Source organism: Cherax quadricarinatus, chromosome 15 (genome assembly GCF_038502225.1).
Source record: "Cherax quadricarinatus isolate ZL_2023a chromosome 15, ASM3850222v1, whole genome shotgun sequence".
In the NCBI taxonomy this organism is placed as follows: domain Eukaryota; kingdom Metazoa; phylum Arthropoda; class Malacostraca; order Decapoda; family Parastacidae; genus Cherax; species Cherax quadricarinatus.
This window is the reverse complement of record NC_091306.1, coordinates 43,257,273-43,281,935: the sequence shown is the minus strand read 5'-3', so window position 1 is coordinate 43,281,935 and position 24,663 is coordinate 43,257,273. Positions and strand designations below refer to the sequence as shown.

The following is a 24,663-nucleotide window of genomic DNA, read 5'->3' as shown; positions in this document are numbered from 1 at the left end:
TGCCACATACAGAGAGAGAGAGAGAGAGAGAGAGAACTGAAGACCTAACAAATTGACTACAGTCACGAAACAAACGAACATTCTCTGCCTTTTTCGTTTACATGGAGCCAAGTGAAATCACCGAATTCCTGACGCCTGTCCATCATATACATTAGGAAAAGCAGCTAACAATGAGCCACTCAAGGTGATCATGATAATGATATTATTAGATGTAAAAGGAGAGGTAGTGTGGTGGTCCTAGTAGTGATGGTCGTCAACCTGCACTACGCTATCCACAAGTAGATCTAGTTGAAAATAGAATTGAAACCACTGGTACACACAGCTCTGTGGGTAACAGTGGTGTGAACCAGCACTTGTGGTACTAACAAAAAAAACAGGGGTGTTTTTTAGTCCATGTTCTCCATCTTCCGCTTCTAACTCTCCTGGAAACTCGATGCGGCTTTTCCAGTACAATATAATGATGATGATGACGATGATGATAATAATAATAATAACAATAATAATCTTCATTTCTACAAGTATATGTACAAGGTATACAGTCCTAGCTGACATCAATTACATACTACTATATAGAAGGCCCCTTGTTAGGCAGAGTATTTCGGGCAAATTAAGTCACTTTTGTCCCAGGATGCGACCCACACCAGTCGACTAACGCCCAGGTAAACATGGACAGCAGATGTCTTAAGGAAACACGTCCAAATGTTTCCAGCCGTACCGGGGATCGACCCCTGGATCTCAGTGTGTGAGTTGAGTCCGCTAGAAATCGAGCTACGGGACACCTATGGCATGGTTTGACATACTTTCCTCCTGCTTGTATGCTAGCAGAGAGCGGAAGGAGCTGAGGGTGAGGAGAAAGCCTTCGGATTTAATAATCCTCTCCTCAAACATCTAGATTATACACGATATTCTTGAATCTAGACAGAAACTTCCTTTTCAGAAGTTAGCCTAATATTACGGTTTTCCTTTGTTTCTCTGTGTTGCCTATTTACTGCCTAATCTGCCTTTCCCATTTACTCCCATCTACTCTTCAAGAACTTGCAACCAAGTATTTGGTTCAACTTTTCTCTAAATAAGATTTACTAGTATTTATGGTTTAAATAGGTAAGTATGCATGTATGTAAGAGATATTAAATAAACGTTATGTAGATTTAATCTAGAATAACTCAATAAATTGTTGGGGTAAGTTGAATCTCCTTCAGTGTACTTCTTGACGACATCAACACCAGCGGAGAGAGCCTGAGCTTGCGACCATCTGCAGCTCATAAGACTGCCATCCCCACGGACCCCTTTGGGGCGGGGCAGATGGCAGACCAGATGCCTAGCTTCTTCCTACGAGCCCCGTGAGGGCGGGGAATGTGGCTAGGCTTGGGGACAGTTGGTCCCAAAGATGAGGGGGTATTTGTACCTCCTCCCATGGGAGACTTAAGTCTCGAGACACTCCCGAGATAGGGAGCCAAGGCCGGGTCACCATTACTTGGAAAAGACCCGGGCCGGGAGAATACCGGCGAATAAAAAAAAAAAAAAAAACAGAGGAAGTCTGGGTCACAATCCTCCCTGGTGCCTCTCGCGGCACCAGGAGAGATTCTCGTAATTTCTCCTGGCGGACAAAAATGCCACCATCCCAACAGCTGCCTCACCTTACTCACCCGCTGTCTCAGCTCACTCACCCGCTGCCTCAGCTCACTCACCCGCTGCGCGAGACATTCTTAGAGATTTTCAGCCTAATTATAAGCAAGCTCATCCAGTTTGACCAACTAGTTTTGCGTCGCGGCCAAGCTCTTGGCTGTGGTTTGACTACCTCGTATACTGACCGTCCAGACTCAGCCCTGGTATTTGCCTCTGTTAAAAAGTTGTGACTCGGTACGTCACTGCTGTGATCTGAATTGTACTAAATAACAGCTATGATTACTGTGAACACACACACACACACACACACACACACACACACACACACACACAAACATATATACAACAGGCCTAGTGTCTAATCGACATGTGCCTAGGACAAAATGGTAACTAACACACACACACACCATTAACAGTATTAACGGGTGTACTTGTCATACGCTTCATTTTCTTTATTGGGACATCAGTGTCCGGACTGGGCAAGGGGATTTGGAATGCTTTCCAACGTTGCTGCTGCTGCTGCTGCTGCTGCGGCGGCGGCGTCACAGTCATTCACTAACTAGTCCGCCGAGTTTTTATTATAACTTTAAGCATAAATGAAAGTTGTTGAGAATTGTTGTAAATTGTTTGTCTACAATACCCTGGTGAGGAGGATCCGCTAGTGTTGGTGTCGAGCAACTACTGCATTAATTAAGCCACAAGTACTGATGTTGTCACCAAGATATCTCCTGACTTTTGTTTGTGGCCAGATGATGAGAAGGGATGCTGCTAGGATGCTCCACCGCCTCTCTAACAAGTACACACAACACCGTGTTTTGCTTACATGCTAAGGATCGAATAACAGCGAGTTTATCTTACAAATAATAGACTAAAACTCTTCACCTTCCAGTACACAAATACCTCGCACATAGAAGAAACAAACGGTGATGGAAACTTTACGACGACGTTTTGGTTCGACTTGAGTACTAGTCACACTAGTACTCAGATGCTTGCTAAAGGCCAGGTCATGGCATGGGTGCGAATTCCATCCTCAGTGGGATCTCAATCAATGTGTATGTATGTATGTACGTACTATATATTATTTTTTTTTATTAACACATCGGCCTTCTCCCACCAAGGCAGGGTGGCCCGAAAAAGAAAAACTTCCATCATCATTCACTTCATCACTGTCTTGCCAGAGGCACGCTTACACTACAGTTATAAAACTGCAACATTAACACCCCTCCTTCAGAGTGCAGACACTGTACTGTCCATCTCCAGGACTCAAGTCCGGCCTGCCGGTTTCCCTGAATCCCTTCATAAATGTTACCTTGCTCACGCTCCAACAGCACGTCAAGGCCTAAAAACCACTTGTCTCCATTCGCTCATAACACGCTCACGCATGCTTGGTGGAAGTCCAAGCCCCTCGCACACAAAACCTCTTTTACTTCCTCCCTCCAATCTTTCCTAGGCCGACCCCTACCCCGCCTTCCCTCCACTACTGACTAATACACTCTCGAAGTCATTCTATTTTGTTTCTTCCTCTCTACATGTCCGAACATCTGCACTGCCTCCAGCCTTCTCCTCGTTGCAACATTCATCACCCATGCTTCACACCCATACAAGAGTGTTGATATAACTATACTCCCATACATTCCCCTCATGGACAAAGTTCTTTGTCTCCACAGACTCCTCAGTGCGCCACTCACCTTTTTCCCCTCATCAATTCTATGATTCACCTCATATTTCATAGACCCATCTGCTGACACGTCCACTCCTAAATATCTGAATACATTCACCTCCTCCATACTCTCTCCCTCTAATCTGATATCCAATCTTTCGCCACCTATTTTTTTTTTTTTTTTGTTATTCTCATCATCTTACTCTGTCCTATATATATATGTGTACCGAATAGGTAAAACTGGTAAATTTGCAAGAACTCATTTAAAATTAAACACTTTCTAAAATTTTCTCTTATATATTTAAATATATATTTTTTTTCATTTGTGTTGATGTAAAAATTAATAATTTTGTACCAAAAGAACCTTACAAAACTTACCTAACCTTATTTTAACGAGCGCAATTTAGTTTAGCCAAATCCAACTAAATATATTTTAGATAAGTTAACAATAATTTAACAATAAATAAACACAATGAAATATATTTTTTTTCGTTTGGTTCAGAATGATTTTCGCGAAATTATTGCACAGACAAATTTTCATTTGCCTTATTCGGCAAGGAGAGTGTTGTCATTTAAGCCAATAAATAAATAAATAAATATATATATATATGTAATAATTTCGCCAAAATCATTCTGAACCTAACGAAAAAAATATATTTCACTGTGTTTGTTTAGTATTAAATTATTGTAAACAAATCTAAAATATATTTAGTTGGGTTAGGCTAAAATAAATTGTTCTTGTTATACATATTCGGCACGATATATATATATATATATATATATATATATATATATATATATATATATATATATATATATATATATATATATATATATATATATATATATATATATATATATATATATATATATATATATATATATATATATATATATATATATATATATATCCCAAATCAATTCGTAGATAAAGAGATGTTATCGTACCTTAGCTTTTTTCAAAGCCCAGCCCTCTCTAAAGTAGGTACACTGTCCCCTTTGCTTAGAATGCGACCCACAACAGTCGACTTACACCCAGGTACCTATTTACTGCTAGGTAAACAGGGGCCACAGGCATTACGAAAGTTGTGCATATGTTTCGCTCCCACCTGCCTGGGAATCTAATCCAAATCCCATGTATTGTAAGCCAAACATTCTAACAATGCAGTATGTTAGGGTGTGGTTTAAGTCGGCCAGAGTGGCGCAGGAGTTTGCGGTTACTACAGCCGTGATGAACAGTACACAGTCTTCTCTCTGCAACTTTTGTCTACTCAGAGGCACCAGTTTTGTAGCCAAGATGAGATTGGTATTATGTTATCTTATCGAGACCTGTATCAGTAAATACACAAGCACATGAAAGTTGTATTAACAGGCTATCAGTGTTGAAAGCTATCAGTGTTGAAAGCTATCAGTGTTGAAAACTATCAGTGTTAAGGGATGAAGTCAGTCAGATGTTCTCACAAATGATAACACGAAATCCAGAACTTGAATTTTCCACGATATTGTCATTACTTTATCACACATTCTATGTTCACGTTATAGTACACTTATCTATGTTAAATTCCAGCATTCAAATGTTTATAAATTTTGCTCAGTTTAGTAACATCCTGTCGCTGGAATTAGCAGTCAGTTAACGGTGCCTCTTGGCCTGATTGCTGAAGCTCTCTTTTCACACTGCGAGAATTTGCCTTCGATTCCTAGTGAGGGTAGAAACATTGGGCGTGTTTCTTTACACCTGTTGTCTATGTTAACCCGTCAGTAAAATGGGTACCTGGGAGTTAATCGACTGGTGTAGGTCGCATCCTGGGACAAGGAGCTAATTTGCCCGAAATGCTCTGCATAATAAGGGGCTTTCTATATAGTAGTATGTCACTGATGTCAGCTATGGGTTGTATACCTTGTACATGTACTTGTAGTAAATAAAGATAGTATTATTATTATTATTTATTTTGGTAGTAGGTTGGTAGACAGCAACCACCCAGGGAAGTACTACCGTCCTGCCAGATGACTGTGAAACAAAAACCTGTAACTGTTTTGCATGATGGTAGGATTGCTGGTTTCTTTTTCTGTCTCATAAACACGCTAAGATAACAGGGATATCTTGCTACTCCTACTTACACTTTGGTCACACTTCACAGACACGCACATGCATATATATATATACATACATCTAGGTTTTTCTCCTTTTTCTAAATAGCTCTTGTTCTCTTTTATTTCTTCTATTGTCCATGGGGAAGTGGAAAAGAATCTTTCCTCCGTAAGCCATGCGTGTCGTATGAGGCGACTAAAATGCCGGGAGCAATGGGCTAGTAACCCCTTCTCCTGTATACAATTACTAAAAAAGAGAAGAAGAAAAACTTTATAAAACTGGGTTGCTTAAATGTGCGTGGATGTAGTGCGGATGACAAGAAACAGATGATTGCTGATGTTATGAATGAAAAGAAGTTGGATGTCCTGGCCCTAAGCGAAACAAAGCTGAAGGGGGTAGGAGAGTTTCAGTGGGGGGAAATAAATGGGATTAAATCTGGAGTATCTGAGAGAGTTAGAGCAAAGGAAGGGGTAGCAGTAATGTTAAATGATCAGTTATGGAAGGAGAAAAGAGAATATGAATGTGTAAATTCAAGAATTATGTGGATTAAAGTAAAGGTTGGATGCGAGAAGTGGGTCATAATAAGCGTGTATGCACCTGGAGAAGAGAGGAATGCAGAGGAGAGAGAGAGATTTTGGGAGATGTTAAGTGAATGTATAGGAGCCTTTGAACCAAGTGAGAGAGTAATTGTGGTAGGGGACTTGAATGCTAAAGTAGGAGAAACTTTTAGAGAGGGTGTGGTAGGTAAGTTTGGGGTGCCAGGTGTAAATGATAATGGGAGCCCTTTGATTGAACTTTGTATAGAAAGGGGTTTAGTTATAGGTAATACATATTTTAAGAAAAAGAGGATAAATAAGTATACACGATATGATGTAGGGCGAAATGACAGTAGTTTGTTGGATTATGTATTGGTAGATAAAAGACTGTTGAGTAGACTTCAGGATGTACATGTTTATAGAGGGGCCACAGATATATCAGATCACTTTCTAGTTGTAGCTACACTGAGAGTAAAAGGTAGATGGGATACAAGGAGAATAGAAGCATCAGGGAAGAGAGAGGTGAAGGTTTATAAACTAAAAGAGGAGGCAGTTAGGGTAAGATATAAACAGCTATTGGAGGATAGATGGGCTAATGAGAGCATAGGCAATGGGGTCGAAGAGGTATGGGGTAGGTTTAAAAATGTAGTGTTAGAGTGTTCAGCAGAAGTTTGTGGTTACAGGAAAGTGGGTGCAGGAGGGAAGAGGAGCGATTGGTGGAATGATGATGTAAAGAGAGTAGTAAGGGAGAAAAAGTTAGCATATGAGAAGTTTTTACAAAGTAGAAGTGATGCAAGGAGGGAAGAGTATATGGAGAAAAAGAGAGAAGTTAAGAGAGTGGTGAAGCAATGTAAAAAGAGAGCAAATGAGAGAGTGGGTGAGATGTTATCAACAAATTTTGTTGAAAATAAGAAAAAGTTTTGGAGTGAGATTAACAAGTTAAGAAAGCCTAGAGAACAAATGGATTTGTCAGTTAAAAATAGGAGAGGAGAGTTATTAAATGGAGAGTTAGAGGTATTGGGAAGATGGAAGGAATATTTTGAGGAATTGTTAAATGTTGATGAAGATAGGGAAGCTGTGATTTCGTGTATAGGGCAAGGAGGAATAACATCTTGTAGGAGTGAGGAAGAGCCAGTTGTGAGTGTGGGGGAAGTTCGTGAGGCAGTAGGTAAAATGAAAGGGGGTAAGGCAGCCGGGATTGATGGGATAAAGATAGAAATGTTAAAAGCAGGTGGGGATATAGTTTTGGAGTGGTTGGTGCAATTATTTAATAAATGTATGGAAGAGGGTAAGGTACCTAGGGATTGGCAGAGAGCATGCATAGTTCCTTTGTATAAAGGCAAAGGGGATAAAAGAGAGTGCAAAAATTATAGGGGGATAAGTCTGTTGAGTGTACCTGGTAAAGTGTATGGTAGAGTTATAATTGAAAGAATTAAGAGTAAGACGGAGAATAGGATAGCAGATGAACAAGGAGGCTTTAGGAAAGGTAGGGGGTGTGTGGACCAGGTGTTTACAGTGAAACATATAAGTGAACAGTATTTAGATAAGGCTAAAGAGGTCTTTGTGGCATTTATGGATTTGGAAAAGGCGTATGACAGGGTGGATAGGGGGGCAATGTGGCAGATGTTGCAAGTGTATGGTGTAGGAGGTAGGTTACTGAAAGCAGTGAAGAGTTTTTACGAGGATAGTGAGGCTCAAGTTAGAGTATGTAGGAAAGAGGGAAATTTTTTCCCAGTAAAAGTAGGCCTTAGACAAGGATGTGTGATGTCACCGTGGTTGTTTAATATATTTATAGATGGGGTTGTAAGAGAAGTAAATGCGAGGGTCTTGGCAAGAGGCGTGGAGTTAAAAGATAAAGAATCACACACAAAGTGGGAGTTGTCACAGCTGCTCTTTGCTGATGACACTGTGCTCTTGGGAGATTCTGAAGAGAAGTTGCAGAGATTGGTGGATGAATTTGGTAGGGTGTGCAAAAGAAGAAAATTAAAGGTGAATACAGGAAAGAGTAAGGTTATGAGGATAACAAAAAGATTAGGTGATGAAAGATTGAATATCAGATTGGAGGGAGAGAGTATGGAGGAGGTGAACGTATTCAGATATTTGGGAGTGGACGTGTCAGCGGATGGGTCTATGAAAGATGAGGTGAATCATAGAATTGATGAGGGAAAAAGAGTGAGTGGTGCACTTAGGAGTCTGTGGAGACAAAGAACTTTGTCCTTGGAGGCAAAGAGGGGAATGTATGAGAGTATAGTTTTACCAACGCTCTTATATGGGTGTGAAGCGTGGGTGATGAATGTTGCAGCGAGGAGAAGGCTGGAGGCAGTGGAGATGTCATGTCTGAGGGCAATGTGTGGTGTGAATATAATGCAGAGAATTCGTAGTTTGGAAGTTAGGAGGAGGTGCGGGATTACCAAAACTGTTGTCCAGAGGGCTGAGGAAGGGTTGTTGAGGTGGTTCGGACATGTAGAGAGAATGGAGCGAAACAGAATGACTTCAAGAGTGTATCAGTCTGTAGTGGAAGGAAGGCGGGGTAGGGGTCGGCCTAGGAAGGGTTGGAGGGAGGGGGTAAAGGAGGTTTTGTGTGCGAGGGGCTTGGACTTCCAGCAGGCATGCGTGAGCGTGTTTGATAGGAGTGAATGGAGACAAATGGTTTTTAATACTTGACGTGCTGTTGGAGTGTGAGCAAAGTAACATTTATGAAGGGATTCAGGGAAACCGGCAGGCCGGACTTGAGTCCTGGAGATGGGAAGTACAGTGCCTGCACTCTGAAGGAGGGGTGTTAATGTTGCAGTTTAAAAACTGTAGTGTAAAGCACCCTTCTGGCAAGACAGTGATGGAGTGAATGATGGTGAAAGTTTTTCTTTTTCGGGCCACCCTGCCTTGGTGGGAGTCGGCCGGTGTGATAATAAAAAAAAAAAAAAAATAATTTTACGTAGCATTTACACATCCTGGTTAAGCATGTTTACTTAGTTATTTATTTCTTTGGAGCAACTGTTGTCATAAATGAAAAAACTTCGGAACCAGCATTGATCCTTGTGGGATCCTGCCAGTGATATTTTCCCATGAGGACATTTTTCCCTCTTTTCTCTGTATTTTCCTTTCAAACCAAGAATTTTACATCTATTGTAATTGTTTGCCTCTTATTCTCTCCATGTTTTCAAGGTTCCACGGAGCTCTTGCCATTTTTTCTCTGAAATCCTTGGTCCATCACCAGGGCCAAGAGGGAGCTGAAGCACCTGGTCCATCACCAGGGCACCCAGGGAGCTGAAGCACCTCAACTTACTCGTTTTTTCTAATAATTTATGTGCGTTTTTAGTGACCTGTTTAACTTACTGTGATTAACGTCGCCAACTCCCTCTCCGACCTCCCTAACTGACTCTGGGTCACCTTAACGCGGTAGGATGGTTTGAATGGCTTGTAAATAGAGTGGAAAGGAGGCCTTATCTAAGAGTACTGCCACTTTTTCCCTAGCATATTTTTTCTGCATAAATAGTGGGGAAATTTTCTCTTTCGTTTGCTGACACTTTCTGCCGATGACAAAGAGCAAATTGTGGATATTGATTACGGGATAATTTTTATGATTAATGTAAAAATGAGAATTAGTTGATCACGACTGTAGCAAGTTGATCATGACATAAACGAATAAAAACAGTTCTAGTGCTTTGTAAATATAACAGAGCAGAACACCTGTGATTAATTATCAGTAGTTACAACAGCAGAGTTGTGTTGGCAGTGTCATATCTTCAGTGTTTGTAGTTACAGCAGCAGAGTTGTGTTGGCAGTGTCATGTCTTCAGTATTTGTAACAGCAGCAGAGTTGTCTTGATAGTGTCCAGTCTTCAGTATTTGTTACAGCAGCAGAGTTGTCTTGATAGTGTCCAGTCTTCAGTATTTGTTACAGCAGCAGAGTTGTCTTGATAGTGTCCAGTCTTCAGTATTTGTAACAGCAGCAGAGTTGTGTTGGCAGTGTCATATCTTCAGTGTTTGTAGTTACAACAGCAGAGTTGTGTTGGCAGTGTCATATCTTCAGTGTTCGTAGTTACAACAGCAGAGTTGTGTTGGCAGTGTCATATCTTCAGTGTTTGTAGTTACAGCAGCAGAGTTGTGTTGGCAGTGTCATGTCTTCAGTGTTTGTAGTTACAACAGCAGAGTTGTGTTGGTAGTGTCATATCTTCAGTATTTGTAGTTACAGCAGCAGAGTTGTGTTGGTAGTGTCATATCTTCAGTATTTGTAGTTACAGCAGCAGAGCTATGATGGTGGTGTTCCATCTTCAAGGTTTGGTGTGGATGCAGGTATCATGCTGCCAACAATAGTAATGAAAAGAAATAAAGAATCACCGTGTTGGAGCTTTGTCACGCCATAGCATGACTTAACAAAACTTTACATAGAGCCTTGTTAAGTCATGTTTTGCGACATTCCTCCTAGAACCTTGTTAATTCGTGACGAAGTTCTTCACGGAGCTCAATTAAGTCTTGAATTTATGAAGCTTTACACAGAGCAAGAAGCTCTCCCAAATATAAGCTTCTGCCTTGTTTCTTCTCTTTGAAGTATTTAATCTTCCATATATTTTTAATGTATTTATGTGTTTTATTATAATTGTTAGTAAAGATAAACAATAATGTTCGTTGGTTTAGAAAGACACGTAAGCAAACACTATAACATATTTATTAGAAAACGTTTCGGTCCTGGGACCTTGATCACTTCTAACATACAGAGGTAGAAAGACATGAGGAATGTCATAAGAACATAAGAATGGAGGAACACTGTTGAAGGCCTACTGGCCCATGCGAGGCAGGTCCTTATCAAAACAACCTCTGCCTATGATGAGGACGAGTTTATACCAATAATGTTCGTGTTTTACAGGTACGTTGATGAGCTGCCTGCGACTGTACACACCAACTGCAGGTACAGTAGTGTGTAAATGTACAGTGTGTGCCTGTACAGTGTGTACATGTGTAGTGTGTACATGTATAGTGTGTACATGTGTTGTACATGTATACTGTGGTATAAACTTTGGTAATAAATACCGACAAATTGGTTTAGAAAGACACGTAAGCAAACACTGACATTTATTAGAAAACGTTTCGGTCCTGGGACCTTGATCACTTCTAACATACAGAGGGAGAAAGACATTATATACAGGCGGAGAGTGAGGTGTGAGTGACACATGGTGACCTGAAGAATGTCATGTTGGGATGAGGACGGGTAGACGATGAGATCATGTGACTCCTGTGTTGTTGGGTTGGTGCTGCTTATCATGTATGCCAATGTTTTTGAAATTTTGTAGTTTGCGGTGTTACGTTCTATAGTGTCGGTGACGGTGATTAGTGAGGCTTCTAGACACCGTCGGCATCTGAGGTCTGGTTGGGTGAGAATGAGTTGTGCCTCATTCCAGTTCATCAAATGCCCCGTGGAGTCTCTGTGGAGGACACAGGCGTACCTTACATCGTCTCTGTTAGAGGCATTTCGATGCTCATTCAGGCAGAGATCTTGCAGTCCGCCTGAATGAGCATCGAAATGCCTCTAACAGAGACGATGTAAGGTACGCCTGTGTCCTCCACAGAGACTCCACGGGGCATTTGATGAACTGGAATGAGGCACAACTCGTTCTCACCGAACCAGACCTCAGACGCCGACGGTGCCTAGAAGCCTCACTAATCACCGTCACCGACACTATAGAACGTAACACCGCAAACTACAAAATTTCAAAAACATTGGCATACATGATAAGCAGCACCAACCCAACAACACAGGAGTCACATGATCTCATCGTCTACCCGTCCTCATCCCAACATGACATTCTTCAGGTCACCATGTGTCACTCACACCTCACTCTCCGCCTGTATATATAATGTCTTTCTACCTCTGTATGTTAGAAGTGATCAAGGTCCCAGGACCGAAACGTTTTCTAATAAATATGTTAGTGTTTGCTTACGTGTCTTTCTAAACCAACATGTATACTGTGCACATGCACAGTGTGTACATATGTAATGTGTACATGTGTAGTGTGTACATTTGTAGTGTGTACATGTGTAGCGTGTATATGTACAGTGTGTACATGTGCAGTGTGTACATGTGTATTGTGTACATGTGTAGTGTGTACATGTGCAGTGTGTACATGTGTATTGTGTACATGTGTAGTGTGTACATGTGCAGTGTGTACATGTGTATTGTGTACATGTGTAGTGTGTATATATCTCGTGTGCACATGTATAGTGTGTACATGTGTAGTGTGTACATGTGCAGTGTGTACATGTGTATTGTGTACATGTGTAGCGTGTGTGCACGTGTAATGTGTGCACATATGTAGTGCGTGTGTGTACTTGTAATGTGTGCACATGTGCAGTGTGAATATGTAAAGTGTGTACATATGTAGTGTGTACATGTGTAGTGTGTACATGTGTAGTGTGTACATGTGTAGTGTGTACATGTGTATTGTGTGTACATGTGCAGTGTGTACATACCTGGAGTGTACATGGGGAGGGTTTCGGGATCAACGCCCCCGCGGCCCGGTCTTTGACCAGGCGTCGTGGTGAATAAGTGGCCGTCCAGCTCCTTGAAGACAACCAGGGAGGCAATTGAATATTCTTGGGCCCCTGACACTTATTATGTTGTACTCATGGCGTCTCTGCTTTTCATTGGAGGAATGTTGCATCTCCTGCCGAGTCTTTTACTTTCGTAGGGAGTGATTTTCGTGTGTATATTTGGTACTAATCCTTCTAGGATTTTCCAAGTGTATATTATCATGTATTTCTCTCGCCTGCGTTCCAGGGAATACAAATCAAGGAACTTCAACCGTTCCCAGTAATTTAAGTGCTTTATGGTACTTGTGTGTGACGTGAAGGTTCTCTGTACATTCTCCAGGTCAGCAGTCTCGCCTGTCTTGAAAGGGGAGTTAGTGTACAGCAGTATTCCAGCCTAGAGAGAACAAGCGATTTAAAGTGAATCATCATGGGCTTGGCGTCCCTAGTTTTGAAGGTTCTCATTATCCATCCTATTATATTTCTTTGAAAGTGAGTTCCTCTTACATTATCACTCCCAGGTCCTTGACATTAGTTTTTCTCTCTGTTGTGTGGTTGGAATTTGTTTTATACTCCTGAAGTTTTCCATATCGGAGTAAATGAAATTTCTCTTCATTGAACTTCATATTGTTTCCTGCGACCCATCTAAAGATTTGGTTGATGTCCGCCTGGAGTTTTGCAGTGTCGTCGGTGGATGACAGTCATGTGTAGCGTATCTGCCTATGGAGTATAATGCGTTTTTTTTTTTTACCTCTCCTGTGAGCTGTATCACCAATGTTCTGTGATGTATGTGTGGGGGTGGATATGGGTGTGGGGCTGAGATCTGGGGTGGGGTTGGTGGGGGGGGGAGTATACTCCGTGGCATGTCTACACTGATGTGCACATGAAGGTGTTTGCTCTATATTCTGTTTGGAATGTACATAGTTTGCTCAACTTGTACAGACTTTGGGGTGTACAGCATTTTGTGTGTGTGTGTGTGTGTGTGTGTACTCACCTAATTGTACTCACCTAATTGTGGTTGCAGGAGTCGAGACTCAACTCCTGGCCCCGCCTCTTCACTGATCGCTACTAGGTCCTCTCCCTCTCTGCTTCCTGAGCTTTGTCATACCTCTTCTTAAAACTATGCATAGTTCCTGCCTCCACTACTTCACTTGCTAGGCTATTCCACTTCCTGACGACTCTATGACTGAAGAAATACTTCCTAACGTCCCTGTGACTCGTCTGAGTCTTCAGCTTCCAGTTGTGACCCCTTGTTTCTGTGTCTCCTCTCTGGAACATCCTATCTCTGTCCACCTTGTCTATTCCCCGCAGTATCTTGTATGTCGTTATCATGTCTCCCCTGACCCTTCTGTCCTCCAGTGTCGTCAGTCCGATTTCCCTTAACCTTTCCTCGTTCGACATTCCCTTGAGCTCTGGGACTAGCCTTGTTGCAAACCTTTGTACTTTCTCTAACTTCTTGACGTGCTTGACCAGGTGTGGGTTCCAGACTGGTGCTGCATACTCCAGTATGGGCCTAACATACACAGTGTACAGTGTCTTGAACGATTCCTTATTAAGGTATCGGAACGCTATTCTCAGGTTTGCCAGGCGCCCGTATGCTGCAGCAGTTATTTGGTTGATGTGTGCCTCCGGTGACGTGGTCGGTGTTATGGTCACCCCAAGGTCTTTCTCCCTGAGTGAGGTCTGTAGTCTTTGTCCACCTAGCCTATACTCTGTCTGCGGTCTTCTTTGCCCCTTCCCAATCTTCATGACTTTGCATTTGGCAGGATTGAATTCGAGAAGCCAGTTTCTGGACCACATGTCCAGCCTGTCCAGGTCTCTTTGCAGTCCTGCCTCATCGTCATCCGATTTAATTTTTCTCATCAACTTCACATCATCTGCAAATAGGGACACTTCAGAGTCTATTCCTTCCATCATGTCGTTCGCATATATCAAAAATAGCACTGGTCCTAGAACTGACCCCTGTGGGACCCCGCTCGTCACAGGCGCCCACTGCGATACCTCTTCACGTACCATGACTCGTTGCTGCCTCCATGTCAGGTATTCCCTGATCCATTGCAGTGCCCTCCCTGTTATATGCACCTGATCCTCCAGCTTCTGCACTAATCTCTTGTGGGGAACTGTGTCAAAGGCCTTCCTGCAGTCTAGGAAGACGCAATCAACCCACCCGTCTCTCTCGTGTCTTACTTCTGTTACCTTGTCATAAAACTCCAGGAGGTTTGTGACAGAGGATTTGCCTTCCATGAACCCATGCTGGTTTTCATTTATAATCTTGTTCCGTTCCAGGTGTCCCACCACTCTCCTCCTGATAATCTTCTCCATGACTTTGCACACAATACATGTCAGAGACACAGGTCTGTAGTTTAGTGCCTCATTTCTGTTTCCTTTCTTAAATATGGGGACTACATTTGCTGTCTTCCATTTCTCAGGTAGTTGCCCAGTTTCAAGGATGTGTTGAAGATTGTGGTTAGGGGCACGCACAACATCTCTGCTCCTTCTCTTAGGACCCACGGGGAGATGTTGTCCGGTCTCATCGCCTTTGAGGTATCAAGGTCGCTTAGCAGCTTCTGCACCTCCTCCTCGGTTGTTCGTATTCATCCAGCACTTGTTGGTATATTCCCTCTTGATGTCCCCTTCTGTGCTGTCTTCCCACAGCCCTTCCTGTCTCTACTGTAAAAACTTACTTAAATCTCCTGTTTAGCTCCTCACATACCTCCTGATCATTTCTTGTGAGTTCTCCACCTTCTGTCCTCAATCTGATCACCTGGTCTTTGACTGTTGTCTTTCTTCCGATGTGGCTATACAACAGTTTCGGGTCAGTCTTGATTTTCGATGCTGTGTCATTTTCATACTGTCGCTGGGCCTCCCTCCTTACCTGTGCATACTCGTTCCTGGCTCTGCGACTGATCTCCCTATTTTCGTGTGTTCTCTGCCTTCTGTACTTTTTCCATTCTCTATTGCACTTTGTTTTTGCCTCCTTACACCGTCGGGTAAACCAGGGGCTCGTTCTGGTCTTCCCATTGTTTCTGTTGCCCTTGGGGATAAACCTTTCCACTGCCTCCTTGCATTTTGAGTGTGTGTGTGTGTGTGTGTGTCTTCATGGATATCTTGTCCCTGGTGTAAGACGCACTACTGGAGTACACTGCGTGTGTGTTCAGTTTGTTAATGTAGGCAGTGTAAAGGTACCAGTCAACGGTAACCAGACATAAGTAAAGTTGGTAATAAAAATGTGGAAATTAGAACGTTTTTGCAGTGTGGAGAGTGTATTATTACTGTGTGTTTTGTCATCTCTTCGAGTGAGTTACGAAACATTACCAGACAATTTCTCTACTTACGTTAGGTTAAGTTTGGGAAGGTTAGATTTAGTTAGGTTAATTTACACTAGGATAGGTTAGGTCTGTGATCGTTAGATTTAGTTAGATTCATTTAGACTGGGTTAGGTTAGGTTAGATTTTGTTAGATTAGGTTAATTTAGACTTGGTTATGTTAGGTTTGGGGAGGTTAGATTTAGCAAGGTTCCCAGTGGAAATAATTAGCTATGTCTTACTTTTTTTTTGGTTATCTTGATGGGTAATCTACATATATAATTTACATATATAATCTACATATATAATCTACATATAATCTACATATATGCTTCTATGTATGATAATTTATCTAACTGTATTTGTGTGTACCTGTACCTGAATAAACTATCTTAGGTTAGGTTAACTTAGACTAGGTTAGGTTAGATTAATTTAGACTAGGTTAGTTTAGGCTTGGGAGTCTACCTGGAGTCTACCTGGAGTCTACCTGGAGTCTACCTGGAGTCTACCTGGAGTCTACCTGGAGTCTACCTGGAGCCTACCTGGAGTCTACCTGGAGTCTACCTGGAGTCTACCTGGAGTCTACCTGGAGTCTACCTGGAGTCTACCTGGAGTCTACCTGGAGTCTGGAGTCTACTGGAGTCTACCTGGAGTCTACCTGGAGTCTACCTGGAGTCTACCTGGAGTCTACCAGGAGTCTACCTGGAGTCTACCTGGAGCTGGAGTCTACGTGGAGTCTACGTGGAGTCTACGTAGAGTCTACCTGGAGTCTACCTGGAGTCTACGTAGAGTCTACCTGTAGTCTACCTGGAGTCGAGTCTACCTGGAGTCTACCTGGAGTCTACCTGGAGTCTACCTGGAGTCTACCTGGAGTCTACCTGGAGTCTACCTGGAGTCTACCTGGAGTCTACCTGGAGTCTACCTGGAGTCTACCTGGAGTCTACCTGGAGTCTACCTGGAGTCTACCTGGAGTCTACCTGGAGTCTACCTGGAGGGTATTCCGGGGATCAACACCCCCGCGGCCCGGTCTATGACCAGGCCTCCCTGTGGATCAGGGCTTGATTAACTAGGCTGTTACTGCTGGCCGCACGTGGTCCAACGCACGAACCACAGCCCGGGATGTGGGAAGGTTAATTTTAATTAGGTTAAACCCTCTATTTTCAGTTAAAATTAACCAATTATTTCAGACAACGAAACCAATAAACAAAATTTACAACGAAGGCAATAAAAAAAATTTGACTCCCAAACAGAACACGTAACCTCACAGAAGTCCTGAGTCGGTCAGTCAGTGTTAAAGATTCTATAAACAGTCACCCTTTTGACTGTCTTCGTAACAATGACCTTCTCTCTGTTATTAAGAGGATGAACTAGCAGGTCACATCTAACAACTTGTGTCTGTATCCGCGTCCCTCAGGGGAGGTTCCTTGACGCTGGTGGCGGGCTCTTGATCTACGGAATTGGATCAGTGCTCCAGTTCCCTAAATTAAGCCTGTATACCTTCCATCCCCTCCCCCTCCCCACAGGCGCTGTATAACCTAAGGGTTTAACGCTTCCCCATTATAATAATAATAATAATAATAATAATAATAATAATAATAATAATAATAATAATAATCTGTATTCACTGTAGTTTACACTTGACTGTTTAGTAGTTAGAGAGATATCTACTAGAAATCCAGTTAGTTAACATTCCTGACCCGAGGAGAGTATAGTTTGTGATTGCAAAGGTCGATTTGTAGCTCCTGGCCCAGCCCCTTCACTGGTCGTTACTAGGTAAACTTTGTGTCAGAGAAGTGCGTTGTGAGACTGAGTGTGTGGGAGTGAATTGTGGGTGTGTGGGAGTGAATTGTGGGCGAGTGGGAGTGAATCTTACAGGCTCAGTCTGAGTTCTAGTGGCTTGTGAGTGTGTTGTAGTATTGGGAGTGTGTTGTACAAGTGTGGGGATGAATTGTGGGAGAGAGTTGCAGGAGTGTGGGAATGTGTTGAAAATATGTGAATGAGTCGTAGAGGTGTAGGAGTGAGTCGTAGAGGTGTAGGAGTGAGTCGTAGAGGTGTAGGAGTGAGTAGTAGAGGTGTAGGAGTGAGTAGTAGAGGTGTAGGAGTGAGTAGTAGAGGTGTAGGAGTGAGTAGTAGAGGTGTAGGAGTGAGTCGTAGAGGTGTAGGAGTGAGTAGTAGAGGTGTAGGAGTGAGTAGTAGAGGTGTAGGAGTGAGTCGTAGAGGTGTAGGAGTGAGTAGTAGAGGTGTAGGAGTGAGTAGTAGAGGTGTAGGAGTGAGTTGTAGAGGTGTAGGAGTGAGTAGTAGAGGTGTAGGAGTGAGTTGTAGAGGTGTAGGAGTGAGTTGTAGAGGTGTAGGAGTGAGTAGTAGAGGTGTAGGAGTGAGTTGTAGAGGTGAAGGAGTGAGTCGTAGGGTGTGGGAGTGCTTTGTAGAGGTGTGGGAGTGAGCTGTAGGAATGTGGAAGTGCACTGTAGAGGTGTGGGAGTGAGTTGTAGGAGTGTGGGAGTAAGTTGTACTAATGTGGAAATGGTTGTAGTATGAGAGTGAGTTGTAGAGGTGTTGGAGTCAGTTGCAGAGGTGTGGGAGTGAGTTATAGGGGTGTTGGAGTGACTTGCAGAGGTGTTTCCCTCCTTCCAGTCTGTGTACCTGTCTTATTAGTTATCACTGAACTGTTTATCCCTGCCTGGTTGTCAAGTCTACTGTCAGGATCTCATCACCAGGAAACACACACAGGTGTAACTCATTCTGAACATTCAGTCGTTATTACTTACTTTGCTTGAGGTGGGAAGTAGGAAGTAATGTGGGCAGCAGAGTAATATTGTGGGCAGCAGAGTAATGTTGTGGGCAGCAGAGTAATATTGTGGGCAGCAGAGTAATGTTGTGGGCAGCAGAGTAATATTGTGGGCAGCAGAGTAATGTTGTGGGCAGCAGAGTAATATTGTGGGCAGCAGAGTAATATTGTGGGCAGCAGAGTAATATTGTGGGCAGCAGAGTAATATTGTGGGCAGCAGAGTAATGTTGTGGGCAGCAGAGTAATGTTGTGGGCAGCAGAGTAATGTTGTGGGCAGCAGAGTAATATTGTGGGCAGCAGAGTAATGTTGTGGGCAGCAGAGTAATATTGTGGGCAGCAGAGTAATATTGTGGGCAGCAGAGTAATATTGTGGGCAGCAGAGTAATATTGTGGGCAGCAGAGTAATATTGTGGGCAGCAGAGTAATATTGTGGGCAGCAGAGTAATATTGTGGGCAGCAGAGCAATATTGTGGGCAGCAGAGTAATATTGTGGGCAGCAGAGTAATATTGTGGGCAGCAGAGTAATGTTGTGGGCAGCAGAGTAATATTGTGGGCAGCAGAGTAATATTGAACATAAGAACATAAGAACATAAGAAAGGAGGAACACTGCAGGAGGCCTGCTGGCCCATACTAGGCAGGTCCTTTACAATTCATCCCACTAACAAAACATTTGCCCAATTTTCAATGCCACACAAGAAATAAGCTCTGATGTGAAAGTCCCACTCAAATCCAACCCCTCCCACTCATGTACTTATCCAACCTAGATTTGAAACTACCCAAAGTCCCAGCCTCAATAACCCAACTAGGTAGACTGTTCCACTCATCAACTACCCTATTTCCAAACCAATACTTTCCTATGTCCTTTCTAAATCTAAACTTATCTAATTTAAATCCATTACTGCGGGTTCTCTCTTGGAGAGACATCCTCAAGACCTTATTAATATCCCCTTTATTAATACCTATCTTCCACTTATACACTTCGATCAGGTCTCCCCTCATTCTTCGTCTAACAAGTGAATGTAACTTAAGAGTCTTCAATCTTTCTTCATAAGGAAGATTTCTAATGCTATGTATTAATTTAGTCATCCTACGCTGAATATTTTCTAACGAATTTATGTCCATTTTGTAATACGGAGACCAGAACTGAGCTGCATAATCTAGGTGAGGCCTTACTAATGATGTATAAAGCTGCAGTATGACCTCTGGACTTCTGTTGCTTACACTTCTTGATATAAATCCCAGTAATCTATTTGCCTTATTACGTACGCTTAGGCATTGCTGTCTTGGTTTAAGGTTGCTGCTCACCATAACCCCCAAGTCCTTTTCGCAATCTGTATGGCTAAGTTCTACATCATTTAACTTATAAGTACTAGGATTATGGGCACTCCCAAGCTTCAGAACCTTGCATTTATCTACATTGAACTGCATCTGCCACTTTTCTGACCAAGAATGGAGTTTGTTTAAATCCTCCTGAAGTTCCATAACATCTACGTTTGAATCAATTATCCTACCTATCTTTGTGTCATCGGCGAATTTGCTCATATCACTAGTAATTCCCTCATCAAGATCATTGATATATATTATAAACAACAACGGGCCCAAGACTGATCCCTGTGGAACGCCACTTGTTACAGATCCCCACTCGGACTTAACCCCATTTATGGACACTCTCTGCTTCCTGTCAGTGAGCCATGACTCGATCCACGAGAGCACTTTTCCCCCAATGCCATGAGCTGCCACTTTCTTTAACAGTCTATGGTGCGGAACTCTATCAAAAGCCTTACTAAAATCTAAGTAAATAATATCAAATTCTTTATTGTGGTCAACAGCCTCAAAAGCTTTACTGAAGAAAGTTAATAAATTAGTTAGACAAGACCGGCCTCTTGTGAATCCATGCTGAGTATCATTAATCAAGCTATGCTTATCGAGATGGCTTCTTATAATCTCAGCTATAATTGACTCTAGTAATTTGCCTACAATTGAGGTCAGGCTTATTGGGCGATAATTTGACGGTAACGACTTGTCCCCTGTTTTAAAAATAGGAATTACATTAGCCATCTTCCACATATCAGACACTACACCTGTTTGAAGAGATAAATTAAAAATATTAGTTAATGGTTCACAGAGTTCCATTTTGCATTCCTTAAGAACCCTTGAAAAAACCTCATCAGGACCCGGCGACTTATTTTGCTTCAGTCTGTCTATCTGCTTCACAACCATCTCACTAGTGACTGTGATGTTACATAATTTATCTTCTTCTAGCCCACTGTAAAAATTAATTACTGGAATATTGTTAGTGTCTTCCTGTGTAAAAACTGAGGGAAAATAATTATTTAAAATCAAGCACATTTCATTCAAAAATCAAGCACATTTCATTCAAAAATCAAGCACATTTCATTCTAAAATCTGGGCAGCAGAGTAATGTTGTGGGCAGCAGAGTAATATTGTGGGCAGCAGAGTAATGTTGTGGGCAGCAGAGTAATATTGTGGGCAGCAGAGTAATATTGTGGGCAGCAGAGTAATGTTGTGGGCAGCAGAGTAATGTTGTGGGCAGCAGAGTAATATTGTGGGCAGCAGAGTAATATTGTGGGCAGCAGAGTAATGTTGTGGGCAGCAGAGTAATATTGTGGGCAGCAGAGTAATATTGTGGGCAGCAGAGTAATATTGTGGGCAGCAGAGTAATATTGTGGGCAGCAGAGTAATGTTGTGGGCAGCAGAGTAATGTTGTGGGCAGCAGAGTAATATTGTGGGCAGCAGAGTAATGTTGTGGGCAGCAGAGTAATATTGTGGGCAGCAGAGTAATATTGTGGGCAGCAGAGTAATATTGTGGGCAGCAGAGTAATATTGTGGGCAGCAGAGTAATATTGTGGGCAGCAGAGTAATATTGTGGGCAGCAGAGTAATATTGTGGGCAGCAGAGCAATATTGTGGGCAGCAGAGTAATATTGTGGGCAGCAGAGTAATATTGTGGGCAGCAGAGTAATGTTGTGGGCAGCAGAGTAATATTGTGGGCAGCAGAGTAATATTGTGGGCAGCAGAGTAATGTTGTGGGCAGCAGAGCAATATTGTGGGCAGCAGAGTAATATTGTGGGCAGCAGAGTAATGTTGTGGGCAGCAGAGTAATATTGTGGGCAGCAGAGTAATGTTGTGGGCAGCAGAGTAATATTGTGGGCAGCAGAGTAATATTGTGGGCAGCAGAGTAATGTTGTGGGCAGCAGAGTAATGTTGTGGGCAGCAGAGTAATATTGTGGGCAGCAGAGTAATGTTGTGGGCAGCAGAGTAATATTGTGGGCAGCAGAGTAATGTTGTGGGCAGCAGAGTAATATTGTGGGCAGCAGAGTAATGTTGTGGGCAGCAGAGTAATATTGTGGGCAGCAGAGTAATATTGTGGGCAGCAGAGTAATATTGTGGGCAGCAGAGTAATGTTGTGGGCAGCAGAGTAATGTTGTGGGCAGCAGAGTAATATTGTGGGCAGCAGAGTAATATTGTGGGCAGCAGAGTAATATAATGTGGGGCAGCAGAGTAATATTGTTGTGGGCAGCAGAGTAATATTGTGGGCAGCAGAGTAATAGCAGAGTAATATTGTGGGCAGCAGAGTAATATTGTGGGCAGCAGAGTAATATTGTGGGCAGCAGAGTAATATTGTGGGCAGCAGAGTAATATTGTGGGCAGCAGAGTAATATTGTGGGCAGCAGAGTAATATTGTGGGCAGCAGAGTAATATTGTGGGCAGCAGAGTAATATTGTGGGCAGCAGAGTAATATTGTGGGCAGCAGAGTAATATTGTGGGCAGCAGAGTAATATTGTGGGCAGCAGAGTAATATTGTGGGCAGCAGAGTAATATTGTGGGCAGCAGAGTAATGTTGTGGGCAGCAGAGTAATGTTGTGGGCAGCAGAGTAATATTGTGGGCAGCAGAGTAATATTGTGGGCAGCAGAGTAATATTGTGGGCAGCAGAGTAATATTGTGGGCAGCAGAGTAATATTGTGGGCAGCAGAGTAATATTGTGGGCAGCAGAGTAATATTGTGGGCAGCAGAGCAATATTGTGGGCAGCAGAGTAATATTGTGGGCAGCAGAGCAATATTGTGGGCAGCAGAGTAATATTGTGGGCAGCAGAGTAATATTGTGGGCAGCAGAGTAATATTGTGGGCAGCAGAGCAATATTGTGGGCAGCAGAGCAATATTGTGGGCAGCAGAGTAATATTGTGGGCAGCAGAGTAATGTTGTGGGCAGCAGAGTAATATTGTGGGCAGCAGAGTAATATTGTGGGCAGCAGAGTAATATTGTGGGCAGCAGAGCAATATTGTGGGCAGCAGAGTAATATTGTGGGCAGCAGAGTAATATTGTGGGCAGCAGAGCAATATTGTGGGCAGCAGAGTAATATTGTGGGCAGCAGAGTAATATTGTGGGCAGCAGAGTAATGTTGTGGGCAGCAGAGTAATATTGTGGGCAGCAGAGTAATATTGTGGGCAGCAGAGTAATATTGTGGGCAGCAGAGTAATATTGTGGGCAGCAGAGTAATATTGTGGGCAGCAGAGTAATATTGTGGGCAGCAGAGTAATATTGTGGGCAGCAGAGTAATATTGTGGGCAGCAGAGTAATATTGTGGGCAGCAGAGTAATATTGTGGGGAGCAGAGTAATGTTGTGGGCAGCAGAGTAATATTGTGGGCAGCAGAGTAATATTGTGGGCAGCAGAGTAATATTGTGGGCAGCAGAGTAATATTGTGGGCAGCAGAGTAATATTGTGGGCAGCAGAGTAATGTTGTGGGCAGCAGAGCAATATTGTGGGCAGCAGAGCAATATTGTGGGCAGCAGAGTAATATTGTGGGCAGCAGAGTAATATTGTGGGCAGCAGAGCAATATTGTGGGCAGCAGAGCAATATTGTGGGCAGCAGAGTAATGTTGTGGGCAGCAGAGTAATATTGTGGGCAGCAGAGTAATATTGTGGGCAGCAGAGCAATATTGTGGGCAGCAGAGTAATATTGTGGGCAGCAGAGTAATATTGTGGGCAGCAGAGCAATATTGTGGGCAGCAGAGTAATATTGTGGGCAGCAGAGTAATATTGTGGGCAGCAGAGAACACTTGTGGGCAGCAGAGTAATATTGTGGGCAGCAGAGTAATATTGTGGGCAGCAGAGTAATATTGTGGGCAGCAGAGTAATATTGTGGGCAGCAGAGTAATATTGTGGGCAGCAGAGCAATATTGTGGGCAGCAGAGTAATATTGTGGGCAGCAGAGTAATATTGTGGGCAGCAGAGTAATATTGTGGGCAGCAGAGTAATATTGTGGGCAGCAGAGTAATATTGTGGGCAGCAGAGTAATATTGTGGGCAGCAGAGTAATATTGTGGGCAGCAGAGCAATATTGTGGGCAGCAGAGTAATATTGTGGGCAGCAGAGTAATATTGTGGGCAGCAGAGTAATATTGTGGGCAGCAGAGTAATATTGTGGGCAGCAGAGTAATGTTGTGGGCAGCAGAGCAATATTGTGGGCAGCAGAGTAATATTGTGGGCAGCAGAGTAATATTGTGGGCAGCAGAGTAATATTGTGGGCAGCAGAGTAATATTGTGGGCAGCAGAGCAATATTGTGGGCAGCAGAGTAATATTGTGGGCAGAAGAGCAATATTGTGGGCAGCAGAGTAATATTGTGGGCAGCAGAGTAATGTTGTGGGCAGCAGAGCAATATTGTGGGCAGCAGAGCAATATTGTGGGCAGCAGAGCAATATTGTGGGCAGCAGAGCAATATTGTGGGCAGGAGAGCAGCCAAGGGGAGCCTCTCAGTGTCCCTGTTCACCCACCTGGAACTGTCAAAACAGCTCTATACAACAGCAGTCACTGCTGAGCTGCTGTGCTTGTGTTTGCATATCCACGTATAATTACCTGTTTGTAACTATAGGAACAGAGGTATGATCGTGGTGTGTGTGTGTGGAGAGAGAGAGAGAGAAAAAAAAAAAGAGAGAGTGTGTGAGTGACTGAAACCTGTCATCCTGAAGTGAGAGACTTCAGTAGAACAGTGAGAACATCATCAAGTATCCCATTCAAGGTTCATCAGCAGTCAAAGCTTCAGAGGTTAGGTTCCAGCATAGCTGGAGTTACTGTCATACAGGTTTTACCATCTCTCAACACTTCTCACCCTCTACACGGC

General features: G+C 42.9%; 1 protein-coding gene across 4 annotated transcripts in view; it reads left to right on the top strand.

The window, feature by feature from the left end:
- Positions 1–24,663, top strand: part of dachs (unconventional myosin-IXb-like dachs) — a 663,425-nt gene that overhangs the window by 431,462 nt on the left and 207,300 nt on the right. The window contains exon 2 of one of the 4 annotated variants that reach the window (XM_070085319.1): positions 10,775–10,816. The exons of the other annotated variants lie outside the window; for them this stretch is intronic. Coding sequence (XP_069941420.1) covers positions 10,775–10,816 — 42 coding nt within the window. The remainder of the gene's footprint in view (positions 1–10,774; positions 10,817–24,663) is intronic. 4 annotated transcript variants of the gene reach the window in all.